Source organism: Motacilla alba, chromosome 1A, assembly GCF_015832195.1.
Source record: "Motacilla alba alba isolate MOTALB_02 chromosome 1A, Motacilla_alba_V1.0_pri, whole genome shotgun sequence".
Taxonomy (NCBI): domain Eukaryota; kingdom Metazoa; phylum Chordata; class Aves; order Passeriformes; family Motacillidae; genus Motacilla; species Motacilla alba.
Window position 1 is genome coordinate 48,338,267 of NC_052031.1, and position 22,887 is coordinate 48,361,153.

Sequence of the window (22,887 nt, forward strand, 5' to 3'; positions counted from 1 at the left end):
AGCAGCTGATACCAAATGGCTGCCAAGGTGCTTCCTGGGAGAGGCATTTTGACATGAAGAGGCTCCCTAAAGCAGCAGGACAAGCTGAGAAAGCACAGCAGATAATTCAGGTTTCAGGAAGTTCTCCTGGGTAGCATAAACCCAACAGTTCTGCAGGAGCGTGAAAATGTGAACGTGTCCCATATTTTAGCAGACCTCCCAATTCTAGAAAGTGCCCCGAGGTGGCACTGCTGCCTTGCAGCACAGGGATGCACCTGAGCCTGGGGAGAGCAGCTCCTGATTTTGGGATGCCCATAGTGTCAGTGCAAGAGGCAGGTCTCTCCCAGACGGCAAAGCTGCAGGTAGGGGCTGCCAGGAGGCACGACCATGGAGAAGCTTGAGCTACAGCAGAACCCAGCACTGCTACAATAGGTTTTCTAACTCCACACTGCTTCTACCCAGACATGGGAAGTGTCTTCCTTGTACCATGTCATGGTTTGTGAAAAATAAAGGTTTGCATTCCTGAAACCCCAGGAGTTCACGGTGTGTCTGACCCCACAGCTGTCCTTTGAGAGTCCTGGGTGTTAGCTCACGGCTCTGCTGCGTTGAAGAACAGCTGTTTGGCTCCTGGCACTCAAGCACCCAAATCCAGGAAGGCATCTCTGCTCACCCGTCAGCATGCCATGGTAGGCACACTTGGATGGATTCATATTCTGGAGTAAGTGTCCACACATTAACTGATGATAAATGCGTAACCACACCTCGACAAGTTCTATAAATGAGCATAACCCTAAACTCAACTCAAAACTCAGCACCCAACTGCAGACAAAGTAGCTGGGTGCTAAGAAACCATTCTGGGAGCTTCCCTGCATCTGAGAAAAGAGTCCACCTTTCCAGAGGTGGGAGCCCATAACCAGGATCTGATCAGAAGGCCACAGATTCTGCAGAAATAGCAGTGCTGGGGTGAGATACATACGTAATACCCATCCAAGACTTCCTGACTCGCTGTGCTGTGGAAGCAGCTCACAGGAACAGTATGGAAGCAGCTGTCCCAGTGGACTCAACGAATGTCTCCCCCAGAAAGTAGCTGAAGGTGTTTTGGTAAGCCTTGTCCAAGGCAATGGCACAGAGGTGAATTATTAACATTGTTTCTGTACATACCCCTGCCTCTGAGTGGGAGCAGGAAAATCATAAACCCCAAACAAGAAAAAAAAAAAACCAGAATCTGTGAAGCCACCTGAATGCTTCCTTTTGAGAGGAGTCTGGTGAAGAACTGGGAAAAGGGGTTGCATGATATCCTGGAGCAAATTATATTGAGGCAAAAAACAATCAGACCCTAAAAGAAGAAATCTCTCCCCAGTTCCAACCTAGCTCAGCACAATGAGCACTGTTGGGGGAGAGAATGCAAGCTAATTTTTGAGCAGAAAGCATTGGATGTTCCAAATAGGCTGGTTTTGATTTTGGAAAATAATTCAGGAATTATTGTAAGAGATGGGGGGTTGGGGGCAAAGAGGAGGGGTATGGGGCCGGCTGTCAGCATCAGGCCAGCATAATACAGCGCCGTTTGAATATGGTCTGACCAGATGGTCGAATTAAATCCTAAATGACTCGTAGGGTAAATGGTAGGCGGGTCAAAGCAAAAGCTACTGGCTTTGTGCAGAGGGTGCTTCCCCAGTGAAAATATTAACAGCATCCCATTGGAAAAGCAAGGTGAGGCACTGACTAGGAAAGAGCTGCTCCTGTCCCCTTCACTAGGACACAGAAACCTCAGAGGAGCTGAACTTAGCAGGTGCACAATCCAGACCCAGAGCCCCTCAGTTCCGGGGGGCACTGCAGTAATAACAGCAGATGTGAAGAGGCGCGCCACACGCGCACCGTCCCCCAGACTCCAGGCTCTAAAATGATTTAAGGAAAGAGCAGGAGCGGGGAAGCCGTTCAAAACCAGCGCCTTAGCGCATCCCGGTAAGGGCCGTGGAGACGCGGGGGAGCAGACGAGGGGCGCCGGGCACGGCGGCACGTCCCGCCCGTGCGGCCCCGGGGGCGGGCGGCCGCCATCAGCTGCCGCGGTCCCGCCCCCCGCCCGCAGAGCCCGGCCGGGATGGCGGCGGCGCGGGGCCGGGTGCTCTGTCTCTTCGACGTGGACGGGACCCTGACGCCGGCCCGGCAGGTAGCGAGGCGCGGGGGCGCGGGGCTCTGGGGGGAGAGGCCAGCGAGGCGGAGCTCTTCCCGCCGGCTGCGGCCTCACCCGCTGCTTCCCCGCCAGAAAATCGAGCCGGAGGTGGACGCGTTCCTGAGGGAGCTGCGGGAGAGGGTGCACATCGGCGTGGTGGGAGGCTCCGACTATGCCAAGATAGCCGAGCAGCTGGGGGAAGGGGACGAAGGTGAGCGCGGCGGACGAGCTCTCCCGGGGGCCACCTGTGCCCTAAATCCAGCCACAAGGCTGCCCTTGGAGCGGCTGGCCGTGCTCGGGCGGGAGCTGCTGCTTGGCTCCCTCTCCCCGCGTGTGGAGGGCGGGCAGGGATGCTCCAATCCGTGCTGCCGGCTCCAGTCCAGGGCTGCCGGCTCGTTTTGTGCGAGCCACCTCAGAGCTCTGACAGCTTCACGCCCCGCCGGCAATTTTCGCCTCCCTGCTGCTCCGTGGTGGGGTCTCCGCAGGTTCCTCCTCACGTTCCAGGGGGGATTGGGGTAGAGTAAGGAGTGGGAGGGCAAGGGGGCAGCGCCTGCCTCCTCCACCGTGTTCTCCTTCTCCGCACGGATGACAAGCGCCGCTGGGCTCCAAGCTCTGCCTCCCGCTTCGTTAGTGGAGGGAGGCCGAGAAATTCCCGGCTGAGGCCGATTGCTGAGGCGCCAGTGCTGCGCGTCTGGGTTGCAGGGGGGGCTGGAGTTAGATAACCAGTAACCACATTGCCCCAGCAGCCTGGCAGTGGGGAGGGCGCAGCAGAGAGTGGAGTAGCACGTATGTAGTTGAAAGCCAAACGTTTGTGAGCTTTTATCTTTGTCGTGCAACTGATTCAGCCCGTGACCTCAGTCAGGTCGTTTCCTCCTGCGTGCGTCACCTCCCCACCCGTGAGCAGAAGATAATCTCCTCATCCACTTTGCGGAAAGCAAGGACTGTAGGATGGCCAGTGGCCCTTTGCAGAGCACAGGAACTGTGGAAAGCACAGTACTAAGGAGGCAAGAAGATGGCTCACTCGGTCCTGATCCCAGTCCTTTTTGCCCCTTTTCCCCAGCAGTAGTAATGTTTCCTGTTTTTTCCTCCGCTCTCAGTCATTGATAAATTTGACTACGTCTTCGCAGAGAACGGCACAGTGCAATACAAGAATGGGCAGCTGGTCTCCAAACAGGTGAGTCCAGCTCCTTTGCAGCCACGGCTCTCCTGCCCTGTGCACCTTGGGGAGCAGTGCCCGCCCTACCCACGCAAATGGACAGCCTCTTCTCCCCAGCTGCTGCCTCTTCCAGGTGGGCTTCGTGGGAAGTCAAGCATCGTCACTTGCCCTTCTCTTTCTGCAGGCCATTCAGGACCACTTGGGGGAGGAGCTGCTGCAGGATCTGATCAACTTCTGTCTCAACTACATGGCGCTGCTGAAGCTGCCCAAGAAACGGTAACGGCTCAAGCGCATACGAGTGGAAGTCACGACACTGATTTCCATGGAGCTGAGCTCCAGATCTCTCCTAAAAAGAGCTCAGCTCCAGAGCTTGTCTTGCTCCAGGTTTTATCTTAGCGCCCAGAGGCTCTGTGTAGGAGCACTGTTTCCCTGAGCTGGGCACCTTGGGCAAATAATGGAGGAGTGTGTTTGTTCTGAAGAGTCTGCACTATGTTTTAGCATAATGCCTGCTCTTTTGCCCCTTGGATTTTCCTCCCTGGGAAGCAGGGTGCAGCCACCGTGTGTATCTCATTTAGGACAATGGTACCAGCTTGTTACTGGTCAGGGCATCAGGCATCACTGGTAGTATATGTTTCCAACCAGGCAAACAATGGATCTTAAGATGGGAAGTCCAGCCCCTGAGCACACGTTTTCACGCTGTTTCTAACCCAATGTTGCTGGCTGGCCCTGCTCTGCTCCCTGCCCTGTGTTCCTCACTGCTCTTCCCCCTGAGACCCTGCAGCCAGAGGGCGAGCTGGGTTGGTACAGCTCTGCTGAAGGAAGACCAGGCCACTACCAGGACAAGAAAGGGTTGTCTTCCATTGGACCAGCTCACTCTGTTAGCACAGAAAGAGAGAAAGAGAAAGGATGGCATGAAGGTAGAAAGGGGGAGCAGGTGGGCCTCTTTCAGAGGCAGCCTGCAGTTAAACCAGCCTGGTTGCAGGGTCAAACCTCACCTCAGATCACAGTTTCAAGAACACGTGAGCCACCCAGGACTGTTTGGAGCAGCCCTCCTCTTGTCATGGCTGATTTTTTTCCTGCTCTCTCCCTGCGTTTGTACAGTGAACATAAGCAGGTGAAATTATTCTGGTAGAAGTTGCTAAACTGTGATCCAGATTAGTTGTTTGTTATGAGTCACCACGTGGCAGTACAAGGACTAGTGAGGGGGGCTGGGGTGGCTCCTTGCAATAGGACTGCCGGCAGAACAGGCCCCCGAAAGCACGGGCTGGGACCCAGAACCCTCAAGGCTGTTTGGTTGCCTCATTGCTGTCTGGTTACCCAACAGCCTTGGTAGAGTTTCAGCTCCAAAAAGCTCTGTGGATTTAGCATTATGGGATTTCTAGCAAAGCAAGGACTTTAACCCACATCTCCTGAGTGCTGGCCTGGGGTGTGAGCCACCAAACCCTCAGTGCCGCAGAGATGCTGCTCCCGGGCTGCAGGCATGGCTGCCTGTGTGTCCATTCCACGATGTTCCTCACTGTGTCAGGAGATAGGAGGGGGAGAGCTTTTCCTCCAGACTCAGAGTGGTAAGCACTTTATCACAGAGAAGCAGCAGGCAGGGCTGAGAGGGACAATAAGCTCAGGGGTCCTCAGCTGGACAGGGGAGGGGATGTCCCTCTCCAGCACAAGAATTTCAATCTGTTTTCACACTGACAGAGCTGCCATCCCCTGTTGTTTCTGCCCCGACTCCTCCATAAGCAAACAGAAGTAGCTGGGTTTTTACCAGAGATGAAAGCAGGGAGCAGTTTTCTGCCAGCTCGGTGCTTTCAGCCACCCCACTGAGGAAGCGGCCGAGAAGTGACCCCAGCACAAGGTGAGGGTGGCAAGCAGGAACTGGATCCTGTCTGTGCAGGCATAGATAAGAGCTGCAGTCAGAGGTGCAGGGCTCAAGAGGGAGATACAAAGACTCTGATTTGTGTCCCTCGAGGAGGCCCTGATTGCTCCTCAGCCTGCTGCCGGACATCAACAGCGAGTTACACTGACCTGGGCCATCCCAGTGCCCCAAGGTACTGCCAGCTTCACCCAGCTCACACAGCATTTCTTAAGAGCCTCCTGGGGGGTAGAGGTGCCACAGCCTCATCAGGCAGCTAGTCCAGGCCAGTCCATAGCTGTTCTTGCAGCTATCACAACATTAGAAAATGTTATCTGTCATCTCCCCTAAGCTCATTGCTTCCAGCCTATCCCCAGGGCACAGAGGGACAGTTTATTTCTCTTCTCTCACAGTCTCTTTTTATAAAACTTTGAGCTCCTTGAGACCTTAAGCAGTTGCTGGTGCCTGATCTGTGCCTGTTGCGAAGCACTCGGGAGTGGGCATGGCTTCTCTCCTCCTGCGTGTTCTTGCAGAGCCTCTGTAAGCAGCCATCCTCCGGGAAAGGTTGTTTTTCTCTCCCTGCCCCAGTAACCTTGTGCCTTTGCCCACCGCAGAGGGACCTTCATTGAGTTTCGCAATGGGATGTTGAACATCTCCCCCATTGGTCGCAGCTGCACCCCGGAGGAGCGAATCGAGTTCTCCGAGCTGGACAAGGTACAAGGGCCAGGCCCGGGCTCGGCCTCCCCTTGGCTGGTTTTGCACGACCCCGGCTCTCAGGCCTTACGTGCTCCCCCCCCTCACAAGGAGAAGGGAGGCCCAGCTTCAAGCTGTGCATATGCAACAAGGGGGAGACACAACTGGGAGCCAGGAAACCCAAGGGAAGACACAGATGGATGGAAGAAACTTGATTTCTTTAGGGACCACCAACCAAAGGGGCTGGCCAGCAGGATTCCCTGTGCTGTGGGAGAGTCCCAGGGAATGAGGCAGTTCTTTAACAGCACGTTTCCTCATTTACAGTACCCAGAGATGGCCCAGCAGCTGTGTTCTCCCTCCTACTTCCCCAGCCCCAACAGACCTGGAACTAACAGGCTTTCCAAACTGGGAAGGCCGTGGCAGATCTGCTGGGCAGGTCTCTAGGGGGTTTGGCCCATGCTCATACCAGTTTCTGCCTGGGGAAGCTTTCTTGGGGTTGAGGGATCAGCTGGTCTTTGCAAGACTTTTAAAGCAAAACTGGAGGGTTTTGGTTATGAACTGGGCTGTGGGAAACTGAGCAGTTGCATTTTATTGCTAGGGAAAATCTGGGATCTGTTCCTTCCGGTGGAGTGAGCTGGTGGCCTGCTTGGACACTGGGCAGGACTGGTGGAAGCTGGCTAAGTGGCACGACACTGGGGCCCAGTGCAGGTGGGGAGGCAGCAGAGGGACCCAGCAGACAGGTTATGGTGCCAACATCTAATTATTCAAACCCTCTTTTCTTCCCTTCCCTTTCCTCCTTATCCTCCACAGAAAGAGCGGATACGGGAGAAGTTTGTGGCAGCCTTGCAGAGGGAATTTGCTGGCAAAGGGCTGCGTTTCTCCCGAGGTGAGCAGGGGGGGCTTCTTTGGCTTTGCCTTTATCATGTTTCCCATAAAATTTTGTGAAAGGGAGCAGGAATCCAAACTGTTCCCTCTGAGTGTCTGGAAACCTTGGGAAGAGCAGAAGGAGATTTTAGTCCTGGAGAGATGCCACGGGGGAGTCACGTTTGCATCCGAGATGTCTGCATCCATGTGGAGAGTAAGCCATGCTGCAGACTTCCTTCCCTGGGAATCAGCCAGCCAGCCAGGTTTCCATCCTGTGGCATTATCCCTGCCTTAATCTCAGCTGGTGGAACCCACTGCTGCCCGATGGATCTGTTCTGGCTCAAGCATCAGCAGCACGGCAGCCAGCAGAGCCCCAGGCACATGCACTGTTCTCTAGGAATGGCACAGGAGACTAATGCATGTCTTGGCTCTGGGGTTTTTTTGGGACAGTTAGCTGCAAGGAAAACATCTTTCTTCTTGGAGGGAGGGCTGACAAGGAGTAAGAAGATTGCAGCTCCCTGCCATGGCCTTTTGTAGGGCCGCTTCTTGGGATGGTTCTGACAGCCAGCTTACCAAAGGTGCAGAGCTGAAGGAGGGGCTTGAGCAATCCTGGGTGTCTGGCCAGGATAGGGAGGAAAATGAGGGTGTGTAAGTTGTGGGGGTGATGCTGGTAGAGGATCCTCTGCAGGGATGTGAGATAGGAAGGTTCCATGTGGCAGCCCAGCCCCAGGGCAAGGGGGGTGAGGCTGAGGCAGTGGGTGACACCCCAGGCCCTCTGATCCTCCAAGAGCTTTTCTCTGAGAGTCTTCACTTGCCTTCAGCATCCTGCCAGGGGCATCCTGTGCTGCCCACAGCCCTGGCACACACCATTTGTCAGAGCAGAGAAAGACAAGGTCCCTGCTGCTCCGTGTCCTCAGGCACAGGGTGTGAGAGCTGGACAATGGGCCTTTCTCCTTGGGCTTTGGGAAGCTGCCACCAAGAGCCCAGGCCTGTTGTATAAAAACATGAAGGGGAGCTGTGGGCCCCTGCTCCTCCACAAAGAAAATGTGGGGAGTCTCAGGTCAGGCATCCAAAAAAAAGGGCATACAGGATTGTAGCTGTTCTGCCAGGCTGGCTCCGTGTGCCTTCTCCTGGCTGTGGAGGATTCAAGGCCCGGAGGTGGTGGGAGGTCTCCCTGCAGGCCCCTGCTCTACCTTGGGCAGTAACAGTGCGGGCTGGTTCACACCACCTCTTCACCCTTTGATTTCTTACCTGCTCCATCTGGCATCAGGAGCCCCTTCCTGCTGCCCAGCGCTGTTTAGAGGGCTAGAATGCAGTGAAAGGCAGTGATTTTTACAGGTAAATGGCTTTGGATGCAAAAAAAGAAGATGTCACCAAGTTTAGCTCCTGCTCTGGTGCTGGATCCTGCTGCAAGCCTCCCCTGAGCTCATAGGGCACTTGCTCCCATCCTTATCACAGTGCCCTGTCCAGTCTCTGTGCTGCAAGGTGGACATATAGGCTCCATCCTCATCTTCTCAGGCTCCAAGGAGGCTTGGTTCAGGATCCCCAGACCAACAGGGACACTCCAAACAGCCGGGAAGGGGAGGTGCATGGCATCAGGGCTTGCATATTTGAGCAGCCTGGGGTGTCAGTGCCTCTTCTTCAGCAGGAACTGACCCTGTGATTTTCTGTCTACTCACCCTCTTCCTTAGAGAGGTAGGATTATCATTTAAGAAGGAGGGTGTGAAACTCCAGGATTTCTCATGGATACTCCAGTAGGTTGTTTGGAGAAGACAAGCTGACTGGCAGGAGGTCACACATTCCAGCTCGAATCCCTGTTCCTCTGGCTCTGAGTGAGACCTAAGCATGCATGTGCCCTAAGTTGCAGGCTTTATTTTGGGAAGAGCATCTCTCCTGTCTTGGTGCTGGGACAAAGGTCTCTCTGCAGCCTGTGGACACAGTGGGGAACTTGAGAGGATGGGGAAGGTGCTGCCTCCAAATGCCCCCAAAAAACAATGAAGTGCTGGGGTAAACTCTGCCTGGTCTAAGAGCAAGGGCGGGGAAGTTTGTTAATCCTTGGTGGCTGTGGGTATCCATGTCCACACACATGTTCTCTGGGAAAGCTCCCTTGGCACTCTCTGTTGGTCACGTGACTTGGTGCCTCTCCAGATGTTGGCAACCCTGACTAAACTCTTGTGTCAAGAGGTCACAGGTCAGGGTCGTGCCCTGATTATGTCAACGGGTGGTACCTCCGTGGTGGTACCTCCACGGCAAGGTCCTCAGTCCTTGATCAGTGTGCAGAGACAGCATCCAGGAGACCACATTCCCTGCACAGTTAAGGAGCATCAGAAGAGTGGTTTTAGAAGGGCCAGTGATATCCAGCAGGAGCCTAGGAGAGAGTTTGGTGCCAGTCTCCAAGGTGTGACCCAAAATCTCCCCCCAAAAGATGCCTCTCCTGGGAAGAACCCTCTGGTTCCTGCTTGCCTGCAGGGAAGCTGTGTTAATGTCACTCCAGCCATGCTGATGTCACTGCAGCCTGTTGTCATAGGAACAGCCTCTGCCACTATCCTAGCCATGTGCCAAGAGGAACACCAAGGCAGAGCTGGTGTTCATGGCTGCTGTTTGGGGTGGAGACTCCCCTCAGACATCCAGCCCCCTCCCATCCTCCTGCCCCTCCCAGGGTGGGGGGACACCGTGCCAGCTCCCAGCAACGTTGCCTGATGCCCTCCCTTCTCCTGGCAGGTGGCATGATCAGCTTTGACGTGTTCCCAGAGGGCTGGGACAAGCGCTACTGCCTCAATGTGCTCGATGATGAGAGATTTGACACCATCCACTTCTTTGGGAATGAGACAACCCCCGTGAGTATGCCCCACTGGCCCCACACATGGCTGCTTTCTCTCCTGCTGCCCCATCACGGGTTCTATGGGTCCCGTGGTCCCACTGGCGACAACACAGACCTTTAGTGGTGCGCGGGGGGAAGATGCTGCCCTGTGCTGTGGGTTTGTGATGCCCTCGTGGGGAAATCACCTTGGATTCACTTTGCTGGGAAGCAGGTCCACCTCAGCATTGCTTCCCTTGCTCCAGCACTCTCAGAGGGCAGCAACCACTGCTGTGGCCTGTATGACCCAGAACACAAGCCCCCAGCACTCCAGCACTTAGGAGAGGACTCCTCAACAGCAGCAATAGCTTCACCTTCTCTTCAGAGCAGTGGAGGATGATGCTTTCTTACTGCTGTAGATCAGCTTGGTCATCCACTCGGCTCTTCCCTGATGCTGGCAGCCTCTGCTCCCCAAATGTGCCCATCCTACCTTCTGCTAGCCCCTCCACAGGCAGGGCAGGGGTTAACTCAGGCTCCTGGGCAAGCTTTGCCGATCTGGGACCTTCCCCATCTTTTCTGTACTCCTCCCCTGGCACTGAAGAGGTATGCAAGAGGGAGGGAGCAGAGCTCCCAGCCCAGCCTCTTCTGCCCCAAGTGGGCCAGCAAAGCCTTGCCTGCCCAGCCTCTGGCTCCCAGCCCAGCTTCCCACGGGATAGAGCAAAATGTGGATTCATGGATGAGGTTGTTCTGGCAAGACCCTGCTAATGCTGTTCCTATTTTCTATTCCCCTGCAGGGAGGGAACGATTATGAAATCTATGACGATCCCCGCACTGTAGGACACAGTGTCCAGTCCCCCCAGGACACGGTCCAGCGATGCCGCGAAATCTTCTTTCCAGAGAGAGCAAACGAGTGCTGACTGCCCGGTCCCTGCAGCCCTGCCCCAGTCCCACCCTCTCCCCCCACCAGGAAAAGCACTTTCATTTGAGGAATCTGCTCAGGGTAGACCAAAAAAAAAAACACTTGACAGAGCTGGTCAGGATGTAACACGTGAATGTGGGTGGGTGGCTGGAGGGGGCCTTGGCTGAGCAGCCCCTCAGCGCTCCCCGTGTGTGGCTGCACCAGACCCTCCTTGCCTCCAGAGAAACTTCTCTTGACAGTTCAGCTGTGGTGGGCGGTGATGCAGATCCTTTTGTGGTCAGAAAGCATTTGAAAGGGCCAAAGAGTGAGTGTGTGTCCGTCCTGTACTCCCTCTCCTCTCCTTTTCCGCTCACTTTCTCGTAACACTTGTGCATGAGGGAACACGTGGCTCACCTTTCTCTCCCCTTGCACCTTGGCCAGAGAGGCTGGGGCTGCTGAGGCTCGAGGCATTCACCAGAACTGCTCCAAGGCAGGAGGCCGGGAAGGCTGTTTGCTCCAAGCCTGTGGTAGGAAGGAGTAGCTGAGATCCCAGTTTGTTGCACTGTTGTGCTTTCTAATGGAGAGGTCACTGTGTCTTTTCCCTCAGTGCCACATTGTGCCAGTCCCTCTGTGCAGATGACCTGGGAACCATGGCTTTAACATGGCTGGGCTGCTGATCGGAGCTTTGCTCAGTGCATAAAGAAACCAATTCTTCTCTTTAGTTTACAAAAAACACCCAGGGCTTATTTTCTATATTATTCTCTGTTTTCAAGTCAGACCTTGCCTGGCAGAGCTGGAGGATCATGGCTCTTCATGCTATGGAATAGTTTGGGGTTGAAGGATTTCCAGTGGTCTTCCCACTCCTGTATCCATTGTGCATCACAAAATCACAGAATTGTTAGAGTTGCAAGGAAATCATCTAGTCCAAACCTCCTGCCAAGGCAGGGTCACCTTGAGCAGGTGACAGGAATGTGTCCAGGTGGGTTTTGAATGTCTCCAGAAGGGGAGACTCCCCAGTCTCCCTGGGCAGCCTGTTCCAGTGCTCTGCCACCCTCAGTGTAAAGAACTTCTTCCTCGTGTTGAAGTGGAGCTTCATGTTTTAGTTTATGGCCATTGCTCATCGTCCTGTTGGTGAGCACCACCAAAGAGAATCTGGCACCATCCTCTTGGCATCTGCCTTTGAGATATTTATATGCATTAATGAGATCCTTTCTCAGTCTTCTCTTCTCTGGACTAAATAGGTCCAGCTCCCACAGTCTCTCCTCATAAGAGAGACGTGTCCTTCTAAAACCTTACCCAGGGCATTCATAACAGACCAAGTCCCCTTCCCTCTTCAGCGCTCAGCATTCCATCCTGCTGCCAGAGGCATTTTCAGCGGGGGCCAGCACCGGCCACGCCTGGTTCATAGAGCTACAAGAGGTACCTGCTCAGCAGTGCCCTCCAAGCCTGCTCTTCCCCCCATCTCATCCCACACACCCAGTTTACAAGCTCACCTTCAGGGAGACAGGCTGTCCAGTGCAATTGTCATATGTCCTCTTCCTCTCCATGGATCTTCGTGGGTTGCAAACCCACATCTCTCCTTCAACCTTTGACCTTCTCCCTCACATTGTCCTTTTATTCCTGGCAGTTGCGTTGTGGTGTGTGGCCACAATGGTGACACTTGTCACAACTTGGTGCTCAAAAGGAGCTCAGGGATCCCTTCCAGGGAGATGTCCTGCGTGTAGCTCCCCAAGGTACACAGATCTGGTGTTTGTGGACCTGGAGAGCGTTGGAGGTTTCTGCAAACCCTCCCCCATTGTTTCCCAGGAGCCTTTCTTACCTCATCCCTGCTGGTTATGGCACTGCCCGGTCTCTTGGTCCTGTTTTCTCTCCCCTTTTTCTTCTGTTCCCAGTTTCCTCATCGTGGCTCTCCATTTTCCACTGGCAGCTGGACTGCAGAGAGGAGTTTCTCAGCTGGCTACCGCCACCTACCAAGGCACCACCATCCTCCTCAGGCGAGAGACACTGGTGCTTTTGGATCCAGGGCAGGACTCCCACATTGCCATGGGCAGAGTCCCCGGTGGCCCTTGGCACTGCTGCCTGGCCATAGGAGCAGGGACACTGCATGACCAGTGCTGGTGGGGTGCTGTCTCCTCCACCTGACTGCACCTCCTAACTAGCATGCATAGATCTCTGATGCAGCACATTTGCACGAGCACAGCGGTCTGCCCAGCATCCAGAAATCCCCAGCAAATCCACAAATTCCTCTTTCTACCCAGGGAAGATACCTGTGTGGGAGAAGAGGCCCTGTTGGAGAAGCTTGTATGCAGGATACCCTTTTCACAGGTCACACGTTTTGGCCCTCCACTGCAACCTTCATGGAGGAATTGTGTTTTGTGATTCCTTCCTCTCTGTTTCACTGTGGATCAGGTAATGTGTGAGTCTTGGGGAGTTTATTTTTCTTGTGGGTCTATTCATAGCCAGCAGGACCTCTAGTGAGCTTGGTTATGGTGAAGAGCAGGGTCTGGCCCTGACAGTGTGGGGCACTCTGGTGGCCTCGGGGGCTGAGGTGACTTGCGCCTTGGAAGTGAAAGGCATTTCATGCCTGTCCCTGAGGTCCCCTTGCCATGATGCTCCTCTCATGGTGGGTGCCCACAGCATCAGTGGGGGTTTCTCCCCATGGATGTGAGCAAGCAGACATGGCAGGTCCCACGCCTGGAGCTGTCTTGGTGTATGGATCCATGTCAGTGTGAGATGGGCAGCTCCTGTCTGGCTGATGACAACTGTTAAATGAGAAATATATTTAAATACATAGATATGTATATTATAAAATTAAAGTCCTATTAAAGCCACAACACGCAGTAGCTGGAGGCAGTGTGTGCTTTGTGCTGGGCTGTGCTGGGTGAAGGGCAGCCAGACAACAGGCAAGACACACTTCAAAGTCCCCACAGCAATGGGGGACCAGCCCCACTCCTGGTCACCCCTCAGGGTGAGCAGCAGCCTCCTGTCCCAGGCCCACAGGGTGGAGCATCTCCAGCCTGCTCGGGGCCATACTGTGGATGAGTCATTCTGATGTCTGGATAAATTCCTGGGTGCTCCAGGAACTCTACCTGAGAGAGTCACTGTGACACAGGACAAAGAGCCGGGATGGGCAGGGCTCATGGGAAAGTCACTTTTAATGGTTTATTGCCAATGTTACAAAGGTTGACACATGGTCAGACAGGCGGGAACCACACCAGAGTTGTAAAAACACCAACAAGTCTAGGGTTTTAGTTTATTTAAAAAAAAAAAAAAAATCCAACAGTTTGCCTTGGCCAAGCTGACTGCATGTCTTGGGGATGCCTGGAGCCTGAGCCACAGTTGCCACAGCCCCTGGAGAGCCAGGCTTTAGGTTGGCAGTGAGATGGGCTGGAGGGTCCTGGGGCAGTCCCCACACCAGCATGGTCGTCCTGAATCCGCAGGGCCTGGCTGTCCTGCGTGGCACCAGCCTTGCTCTGCTCCTCTCCCCACTTAGCCCTCTTGGCAACAGCGGCAGCAAAAAAGGTGGCGAACACCCCTCTCCATCCCTGCTGAGCACCAGCAGTGCCAGCAGCTCCTCCTGGCACTGTGCTCCGGGAGCTGCCTATCCTCTCCTGCCCTGCTTGGGAGGACCTGCTGCCACCCCACTGTCCCCAGCCCTGCTGTGAACCCCTTACGATGCTGGTAATTCCTGGAGCGTCAGCACTGTTTCCCTGGGATGAGCTCAAGACCAGCCCAGTGCGTGGCACTGTCCCAGTGCCCTCTGCCCTGTCACTCCCTGGGGCTGTGGGAGCCCACCTGGCCAGGGTATGGCAGAAAAGACCAAAACCAAAGTTTGTGCTTTGTATACAAGACCCTGCCTACACCGAGGGGCTGGGGAGGAGGTGACTGTGCTCACCCTATGACCGAGCTGCTCAGACCCCTCAGCCCCTCACTGCCCCAGCAAGCTACGGACATGCACACACACACGCACACACGCACACACACGCACACGTGTGGGAAGGGGGTCCCCAGCGGGCCAGGGGGCAAGAGAAGGAGGAGAAAGTGTCTGTCTCCCCAAAACCATGTCAGCAGTGAGCCAAGAAAAGTGCATTACTGCCCAGCAGCAGTGGGGAGCACAGGTGCCAAGTGCCCCCTGCCCCGTGCCCAGGTGCAGCCCCCCAGGCACCGCACCGAGTGTCCTGGGTGCCCTGCCAGCAGCTGTCTGCCTCTTAAAACCGAATGTTTGCTTTCTGTAAACCAGTCACCTCCCCGTGGCACCGCTGACCTGAGATCTTGTGATGGAGGGATGTGGCTCAGGTGGGTGCTGTGAGCTGCCAGCAATGGGGATGGGTCTCAGCCACCCAGACCCCGCACAGTGATATGCCATCCCACACCACCCCGTTTTGTCCCTGCACCAGGGCATGTCCCACTGCTGCTGTCCCACTGTGGACTGAGTGGGGTGCCCATCTTGCCAGAGTGGAGTTCAGGAGGGTGAGCAGAGCCACCCAGCCTCTCCCCACCCCCTCCTGCTCTCAGCACCTGCTTCAGCCCAGTAGAGCTGGAGGGCTGGGGCGTAGGACTGGTCCCTCTATTCCCCATGGCCTCAGGAGCAAAGAATGGAACATGGGGCTCGGTGCTGCCCCTGGAGCTGGGGGACAGTCGGGGAGGGTTCTGCTTCCCCTGTCCCCCTCGACAGACACTTACAAACACACACAGAGAAAGGAAACCGTAACCTTATAAAAGACACTGAACGCAAACGCCTGCATGTTTGGGGGCAGCCCCGGCCCCGCCGCCGCCTCGGTTCCCCCCACACCCCTTGTGAGCGGCTGGGTAGGCTTGCTCCATGGGGCTGAGTGGCTGGCGGCCCCCCTGGGCGCCTAGGAGCCGATGATCTGGCCAGACCATGTCTCGTGCTTCGTGTGGGGCGCCAGGTTGGTGAGGACCACCTCCACTGCCTGGAACTTCTGGTTCTTGGGAGGGATAGGGCAGACCTTGTACGTCACCTCGTCCCCCTCCACTGGGACGTACTCTCCCTCGATGCTGCAGGAGAGGAAAGGAGAGGTGGTGGTGGTGGTGGTGCCGCAGCCAAGAGATGGACCCCTGCCCCAGACCACCCAAAACGAAGGAAGGCACCTGACCCACCAGTGGTGCCTTGGAAAAGAAAACCCACTGGTGATGGTGGGTACAGGACAAGCAGAGACCCATGTCCACCCCATGGAGACATCCACACCCCAGCCCACAAGTCTCCAGCTCCATGCTGATGGCATGGCTTCCCTGGGGTCTTCCAGCACTGCACATTCCTGGGACTTACTCAGACACGTGCACGAAAATGTCCTCAGTGCCATTCTCTGGGGTGATAAACCCGTGGCCCTGGGAGCGAGAGAACTGCTTGCAGACACCCTTGAAGATGGGGCCAGCGGAGGCACGCGCTGTCCTACAGGAGGAAAGGGAAGATTTTTCACTGGTGGCGCTGGCCCAGGTGGAGGCACAGGGAGAGATTTTTGCTGTGAACACGACAGTTCCGGGCTGAGTGCACCCACCCACGGCACTCTGGGCAGGGCTGTGCAGCGATGCTGGGCACCGCGGTGGCAAAGTGCACCAGGTGCAAAGGGTTCTGCAAGCACTGCAGGTGACCACGGCTCAACTGGACAGTCCCAAACTCGCCAGGTACTTACGCTGAGTAGGTCCTGGTCCTCTTGGTGGGGAGGGGGCTGGGCAGGTCCCGTAGCAGGAGGTTGCCCCGCTCCCAGATGCGGCTGCCCTCCCGCTGGAAGGGGAAGGTGGGCCACACCGGCGACTTGGGGGAGTGCAGGGGCGGCACTGCCGGCGGGGCACTGGGGTCCGAGGACATGGTGGGGTCGGTGGGTTCCTCCGTTTTGGGATCGGGCAGGTGGGCAGCAGGAGAAAGGATGCCCAGGCGTGGGGGCCTACTGCTGGTGACCTGGGGAGCAAAAGGGGCTGAGAGTTACAGGGCCTTCTCTGAGGCTTTTGGCGCAATTTGCTGTCAGGAATTGTCCCTCAGCTCCCAGCCATTTGTGGGAGCAGGAAGCTCCTACATGCTGCCAGCCTTCAGCGTTGGACACCAACCTCCAGCACTGGGAATTGCCCCAAGAAGCCTGTCCCAGCTTGGAGTCACCTGGGATGTTCTAGAAAATCAATCCCAAGGGAAGAACCTGGTTTGTTCAACCTTTCAATTGCCAGGATAATCCCACATGTTTGAGATGAAGTCACTAAAAAGCACACCCTGGGAAAAGAAGCAGTGGAGCATGGGCTGCCACAGGCAGGGACCATTTTGGGAAGGATACCCATGCAGTGCCAGCATGCCTGGACCTCCAGTCCCAGGCTCTGAGAACTTCCCCCATTCTGAGACTGCTGATTTAAAAAGCGAAGAAAAAGGCTGAGACAACAGGCCAGTACGTCAAGGTCAGGGGTGTGAGGTCTTCTCAGCACAGGAGATTGGAGCCCCACAGGATTTAGGACACAACCCCAACCCCAGCCAGCAGCTGCTGCCCATCCAGGCACATTCCTACAGAAAGAAGGAACACCAGGAGACTGTGGTGAGGCTGCCAGCAGCCCTCATGCCCCTCAGGCACCTCAGTCCAGCCGCTACACAAGCACAACCTCCTGCTGCCTCCATCATCAGGCTTCCGTTTCAGAAGGCATCATGCCATTTGCAAGGAGTTAAAGCCCTAAGGGGCAGAAACCCTGCAGACGGAGCAATCACAATTGTGGGCACTCTTGTCCTTACTGAAGCACCCCAGCATGAAATTGGAGGGGCTGTGCATTTTTAAGTCTCCCAGATGCTCTGATGTGCGTGTGATCAGCACTGCAGCTGCTTGCTCAGAAAGGCCTTGTTCTGTTGATTTTTATTCCGATCAGTCGCTGCATCTGACGCAGGTGCCTCTGTCCCAGGGTGCCCCACGCCAGGGGTTGCTTGAGGGCACCTCTCTTTGGGCTCACCCATTTCCATTGCTCCTCAGGAGTTTCCATCACTTGGAGCTGAGGGGGCCAATATCCCACGGATCCCATCCCCTTCCCCAGTGCTCCCATCAGCCCTTTTCCACCCCACTGGGGCATGCAGCATCTTTTAGGACAACACCTGCACACACCAGGAAACACAGAGAATATCTAATTTCTTTTCTGACTCACTGTGGCCTTTTGAGACACGAAGGCCCTGGGGGGATGCACAAAAGGGGGTCACCTCCACTCTGAAATTAGCAGGCACCAAGGACATGGGAAAAGATTTCTAGAGCAGCTGAAGTGTCAAGGAGGCACCAGGCAATTCCTGTTCCACTCACCCACCTTCACCTTCTTCTTCTGCCAGGGGCTGTGCCTGCCACTGGGCCCCCATGCCTGGCTGCCAGTCCAGCTTGGATTCTGCCATGGGATGCTGCCCATACGGGCGGGCCTCAGCCAGCCTCCTAACAGCTACCCCCTCTCAGCCCTGCAGAGCTTCACCCCCGGGCCCAGGCAGTGAAGGCCACACTAGAGTCCTACTCCAAGGCAGAAGCCACCACATTCCTCCTGCCCTCTGAGACAACTCCCAGTTGTGGCTGCAAACCCCTCCAAGCCATCTTTCCCTTTGCTGGCTCTCCACCCACCCCCACACCAAACCCTTCCTGAGGGTGGCTCCTCTTCTCCATGCAGCAACTGGAGCATGCACATCTGCCTTTGCTCCCATCCCACCCCACACAGGAGCTGCTCAGCTCCTGCTTCCATGCCCAGGTTCAGCATCTATTTCCCCAAACCCTGGCTCAGCATCTCCTTCTCCCATTCCCAGGCTCAGGCTCACATCTCCTTCCTCCATGCCTAAGGAGCTCAGCGAGGCTCAGGGAGCACCCAAGAGAGACACCCCAAAGCCAGACTAGACACCAAACTGCTTCACAGCTCTCATCTGTGCCCCCATTTGACTGCCCTGCCTGTGCTGTGAGCAGCCTGGCCACTTTAGGGCAGCAAAAAGTGATGAGATCCCCATGCATTTCTGCAGGGTTTGTCACCTTCCCAGGAGGTGTCAGGATTGGAGGAGTGGGATGATTTGAGGGAAATAGCCCTCAGTTCTCTGCCACATCATGAAGCTGTCACTATGAAAATGGCCTCACCACGGCGGTGCACCTCCTCTGTGCGGCTTTCTCTGACAGAGGAGGCTTTTCTGTTCCCTCACCAGTTTAGGGACAATGGAGGGTATTTAACCTGAATAAGGATGCTTGGAGAAAACTATTAGTATGCTGAGGGAGTTGGTTGGCATCCACAAGGGGCTGGAAAAAATGGAAGTTTCCCAGAGGCAAAATTAAAATAAGAGGCAAGGGGGTGTGCAGGAGGGGGAGCTTGCAGGGACAAAACGGTGTGCTCTGGTGAAGTGGCAACCAAGAATGGGTTTGCCCCAGGTTCACCTGTGGGACCAGCCCAGGCCCAGGTGCCCTGGAAGGCTCCCTGGTTTGGGGGACAAGGGGTGGTGAAGAACAGGAGCATGCTGGGCACTGCTGAGGAGGCAGGCAGCCTGCTCCTGAGAGCTGAGGGCAGCAGCAGAGGGTGCCCTCCTGGGCTGCTGTTTGTCCCCAGGAGCAGAGCTTGCTCCTTGTGGGAGAAAAAGCAAGGCACAATTCCTCACAGGCACTCTGAGCGCTCTCTGGATGGCCCATGGGGATGTTGGGTGGCAGCTTACTGGGATAAACACAGGCTCAGGGCACAGCAAGGCTGTAGGATCCCCATCCTTGGCGGATGCACTGCCTGGACGCGTCACGGAGCTGCCTGCTCTATCTCCTGCTTGGAGGAGGGGCTGGAGCAGAGATCCCTGTCCTGGAGCCAGGCTGAGGCTGTCTCACGCAGCCCCTCTTCAGCACCTGGATCAAGCATCCCAGATTTGCTGGTCAGCCTTGGTGCCCAGCTGAATTCCCGGCCTTGATGGTGCTGGTGAAGCTGAGGCTGCGTAGGAGCTTTGGCACATGGGGGTCTCCAGGGTTGTATCCTACCTCCCACTTCATTTAAATCCCTGCTGCAAACAAAGGGATCGAGGAAATTAAATTCAAGGCAAAAGCAGGCTGGAAGAAGAGTGGGGACACGAGCGTATCCTGGCCAGTGTCTCCTCCCCTCCCAGCCCAGACCCAGATCACGGAAAACCTCTGCTGTCCTCCTTCCCTCCCTGCTCTCCACCCCACCATCCTCTCCCCAACCATTTCTCCACAATGCAGCCCTAGCAGGGGACAAGGAGGGAGTACCTCGGCACAAGAGGCATTTTCACCCTCTCCTCAATCTCCCGCGGTCTGCCCTCTGCTGAGGATGAGAGCATCTCTCCCCACCTCAGGTCTCTCCCGGCCTGGCTGACACCATCCCACAGCACTATGTCCACCCCGGGCACGTATACAGCGCAGGGGCGAAATCCGGGTCACTTGAGGAAAAAAGTGGAGAGGCTGCAGCAGCCCGGCTCTGCTGCGGGGCACGGGAAGCCTTTCCAGAGTAACCACCCTCCACTGCCACTGCTGGACCTCCACCTCGCTCCTCCCTGCCTCCTCTTGGTGGCTTTGCTCCGAGGGTCTCCCGGGGTGACACTCTTCCGAGCCAAGGAGGAAAGTGGCTGCAAGCCCAGGGCTTCCTGAAAGGATGCTCTTTATAAATAACACCTCCTTCCCTGCCTACCTTCTCTCCTCTCCCCCCAAAAAAACATCTCAAAGCCAAACTCCAGAGCCCTCTGGTGACAGGGTCTTCTTTGGCAGCAGAAGCCAGCTTTGCTTTTATATTTTTGGGAGGGCAGGCTCCTGAACAAGCGGAGCTGACAGTCAGGAGCCCTTGCAGGCGGAGGCAGGAAAGCCAGGCCAATTAAGGCAGACAGGCAGTAGACACATCAGCTTTTATCTCGAGATCCAAGTACCCCATTCATCAGCAGCGACTGAAAGGTCTGCGGTTTATCAAATAAAATCACTGTCTCTCTCCCCTTCTTTAGAGCCGAACACATTGACTTGGGTGCTGGCTGTGACCTTGTTTAACTAAACAGCCTTTCAAGGTCCGCTAGAAGGGGGGAAAGAGGCTTTTGAAGAGGCAGCAGCCTCTGTCTGCCACTCCCCGTTCATTAGTGGCAGCGGAAAAAAAACCCCTCACGCTCCGTCGCCCGGGCGGGGGAATACATATTTAATTAGCTTAATCGCCCTCGCTGAGCCGGCCCTCCCGTGCGGCGTTTCTTTGTGCTGCTTCCCATCCGCTGGAAGCCCCGGCATGCCCGGGATGGATTGGCGGATGGGTGGCCGCTTTGCTGGCGGCCCTCACGCTCCGGCTCTGGACGCGACCCTTCGGCTGGCCAGACAGCCGCCTTATGGGCAGTTCCCTTTCACGGCGCCGCTCGTCTTTGTAAATCCCCAGCTCGGGATGCTGCCTGCTGCCACACTCGGCTCTCCCGAGTGCCGCTGCTCCCCCCGCCCCAGCCAAGGAGCCGGAGGTTATTGCTGCCTTTTGCAGCAATCTCCTGCACGGGCTCTTCCATGCCACTCTCCATCATGTTTCCTCGATCCCTTGCGACTGCCAGTGGCCTCAGTTCAGGAGTCAGGTTTACTACCCCCTCTAAACCCACCTCAGTGGAAAAAAAAGGTCTCTATGTCAAAAAGACACCCCATCTCCACAGCCAGCTGCCAGCAGCCATCTCCTCACCCTCTCATCTGTGGAGCACAGAAAGCAATGCTCTGGCCCGCTGCCATTCTCAGGGAGGCTGATGCCCCCCCAGACTCAGCTTGTCTAGACACAGGCTGAAACACAGGCTGTAGAGAAGAGCTACACCCCTCCAGACGCATGAGCGCGTCCCCAGAGCTCAATGCAAAAACAAAAATCCCATTTTTCGGCTGCTGGGCATATTCACCTGCCGAGGGACTCAAAACAACACGGTGGCCAGCAGAGATCCCAGGGGGGCTGCCATGAAGGGCAGGAACCAGCTGGGGAACCACGATGGCTCCAGGCAGGGGTTTCCGTGAGCAGGGCCACTGCAACGCTGGCTGGGCTCTGTTTCTCCATCCTTCCTTTCTCGAAGAAGGCTCACATCCTTGGTGTCTGGCAGATTTTTATAAATGCTGTCTCTGTCTGATGCTAATGAAAGCCTCTCGGCTCCCCCCTCTCCCGTTTTTGGTCACCAGATCAGGTTAAGAATTAAATACCAAGCAAAGCAATTTTCTCACCTACCCTGCCTATTACAAACCCCTTTGATGAGACAAATTACTACAGGAAAAATAAAACTAGGCGGTTTTTGGGCAATGCACACTGACAGCATCCCCTCCCCAGCTAAGCCAATCACACTCCCAACTCTAGAGATCTTTGCTGAGATAGTCTCGCCTACGATACAGCCTGCTTAGCGCTAAAATATGAATGTCACCTTTATGGATTGATTATAAAAAGCTCCCTTAGTCAGTGCTGGGCTGCCCAGTTCTCAGAGAGGCCATGAGGGAAAGCAAGCAGGCTGACAAATGCAAAGGAGAAGCAAAGGGAGAAACCATCATGGAGGCTTGATTTATCTTTTAAGCATGTATGCATAATCATCATTCCCAAATACCAAATTTGTGATATTTATTTACTTTTTTGCGATTTTTTTTTTATTAGCATAGTATCTGTTCAAAGACAGAGCTTCGTCTGTGTCCTTCCTTCCTCCTTTGTGGATCTAACTTGCATTCGGCAGGAATAGTGCAGCCAGTCCAAAGAAATCCCAATTCCAGCCCCCATCACTATCAGCCTACTTTAATAAGTCAGATTTTTCACAAATTGCCTCCCGCTCACCCAGCAATCCGAGAGCCGGATCCCAGTTGAGCTCAGCCCTCCGTGGCAAAGCCCGGGATTATTTGCCCCCAAGCCAAAGCAGACGTGCAACACTGCCGCCGCCACCCCCAGGGGAGTTATTGTTCCTGAGGCTGGTGGGGAATAACCAAACCGGAGAAGGGAAGTCACGCTTCGTCCTCGCACCTCTCCACCGTCAAAAGGAAAAAGCAGGTTTCAAAGAAGAAGGTGGTCCGTGAAGTTTAATCTCCAGCTACAATAGCCCTGGCGCGCTGCGTGGCCATTGTGCCTCCCCTTACTCACCTCCTTAGCAGCGACGGGCTCCCTGGAGCTGCGCTCTGCAGAGCATCGGTGCTCGGAGGGGCCGGACGCTCCTCCGCTGCCTAGCGAGGAGCAGCGCTCTCGCCCGCAGCCCGGCTCGGGGGCTGTCTCGGCTGGCTGCCTGCCGGCTGATGGATCTGCGCTGTCTGATGTGCGGATGGATGATGTGCGCCTCGAACACACACGCATCCGCACGCCTTCCCCTGACGTCAGGGCCGGGCCAGGGGGAGCGGGCAGGTGGGAGGGATCAGCCTGGTCATTTCTGAGCTAGCTAGGCTGAAAGGAGAAAGTCTGTACGGGGGGCCGGAGGTGACGAGGGTCGGCCCCGGGGGGGCTGCATCGCTCCGGTTGTGCAAAGTGACGCACATCGGTGGCACAGCCGGACGCAGTGGGGCGGCCCCACAGGCTGTAGGGACAGCAGGATGGGGTGTGCACTGCA

The 22,887-nt window shown here is 55.7% G+C and overlaps 2 protein-coding genes across 2 annotated transcripts; one reads left to right on the top strand and one right to left on the bottom strand.

Moving 5' to 3' along the window:
- The first annotated feature begins 1,986 nt into the window (after window positions 1-1,986).
- Window positions 1,987-13,246, top strand: PMM1 (phosphomannomutase 1). Its single transcript, XM_038154728.1, has 8 exons — window positions 1,987-2,146; window positions 2,243-2,360; window positions 3,247-3,323; window positions 3,490-3,581; window positions 5,769-5,868; window positions 6,658-6,733; window positions 9,433-9,548; window positions 10,303-13,246. The coding sequence occupies exons 1-8, from the start codon at window positions 2,078-2,080 to the stop codon at window positions 10,423-10,425; spliced, it is 771 nt and encodes a 256-aa protein (XP_038010656.1). The 5' UTR covers window positions 1,987-2,077; the 3' UTR covers window positions 10,426-13,246.
- Window positions 13,247-13,543: 297 nt separating this feature from the next.
- On the bottom strand, window positions 13,544-22,692 carry CSDC2 (cold shock domain containing C2). Its single transcript, XM_038154729.1, has 4 exons — window positions 22,431-22,692; window positions 16,061-16,326; window positions 15,697-15,819; window positions 13,544-15,425 (listed from the first exon to the last, which is right to left on the bottom strand). The coding sequence occupies exons 1-4, from the start codon at window positions 22,635-22,637 to the stop codon at window positions 15,263-15,265; spliced, it is 759 nt and encodes a 252-aa protein (XP_038010657.1). The 5' UTR covers window positions 22,638-22,692; the 3' UTR covers window positions 13,544-15,262.
- Window positions 22,693-22,887: the final 195 nt, after the last annotated feature.

Coding starts and splice junctions, on each gene's coding strand:
- CSDC2 (XM_038154729.1), bottom strand. CDS start 22,637: ATGCGTGTGTGTTCGAGGCGCACATCATCCATCCGCACATCAGACAGC. Junction 15,820..16,060: donor AGGACCAGGACCTACTCAGC/GTAAGTACCTGG, acceptor TTCCTCCTGTAG/GACAGCGCGTGCCTCCGCTG. Junction 15,426..15,696: donor ATTTTCGTGCACGTGTCTGA/GTAAGTCCCAGG, acceptor CCTCTCCTGCAG/CATCGAGGGAGAGTACGTCC.
- PMM1 (XM_038154728.1), top strand. CDS start 2,078: ATGGCGGCGGCGCGGGGCCGGGTGCTCTGTCTCTTCGACGTGGACGGG. Junction 3,582..5,768: donor CTGAAGCTGCCCAAGAAACG/GTAACGGCTCAA, acceptor TGCCCACCGCAG/AGGGACCTTCATTGAGTTTC. Junction 9,549..10,302: donor TTGGGAATGAGACAACCCCC/GTGAGTATGCCC, acceptor ATTCCCCTGCAG/GGAGGGAACGATTATGAAAT.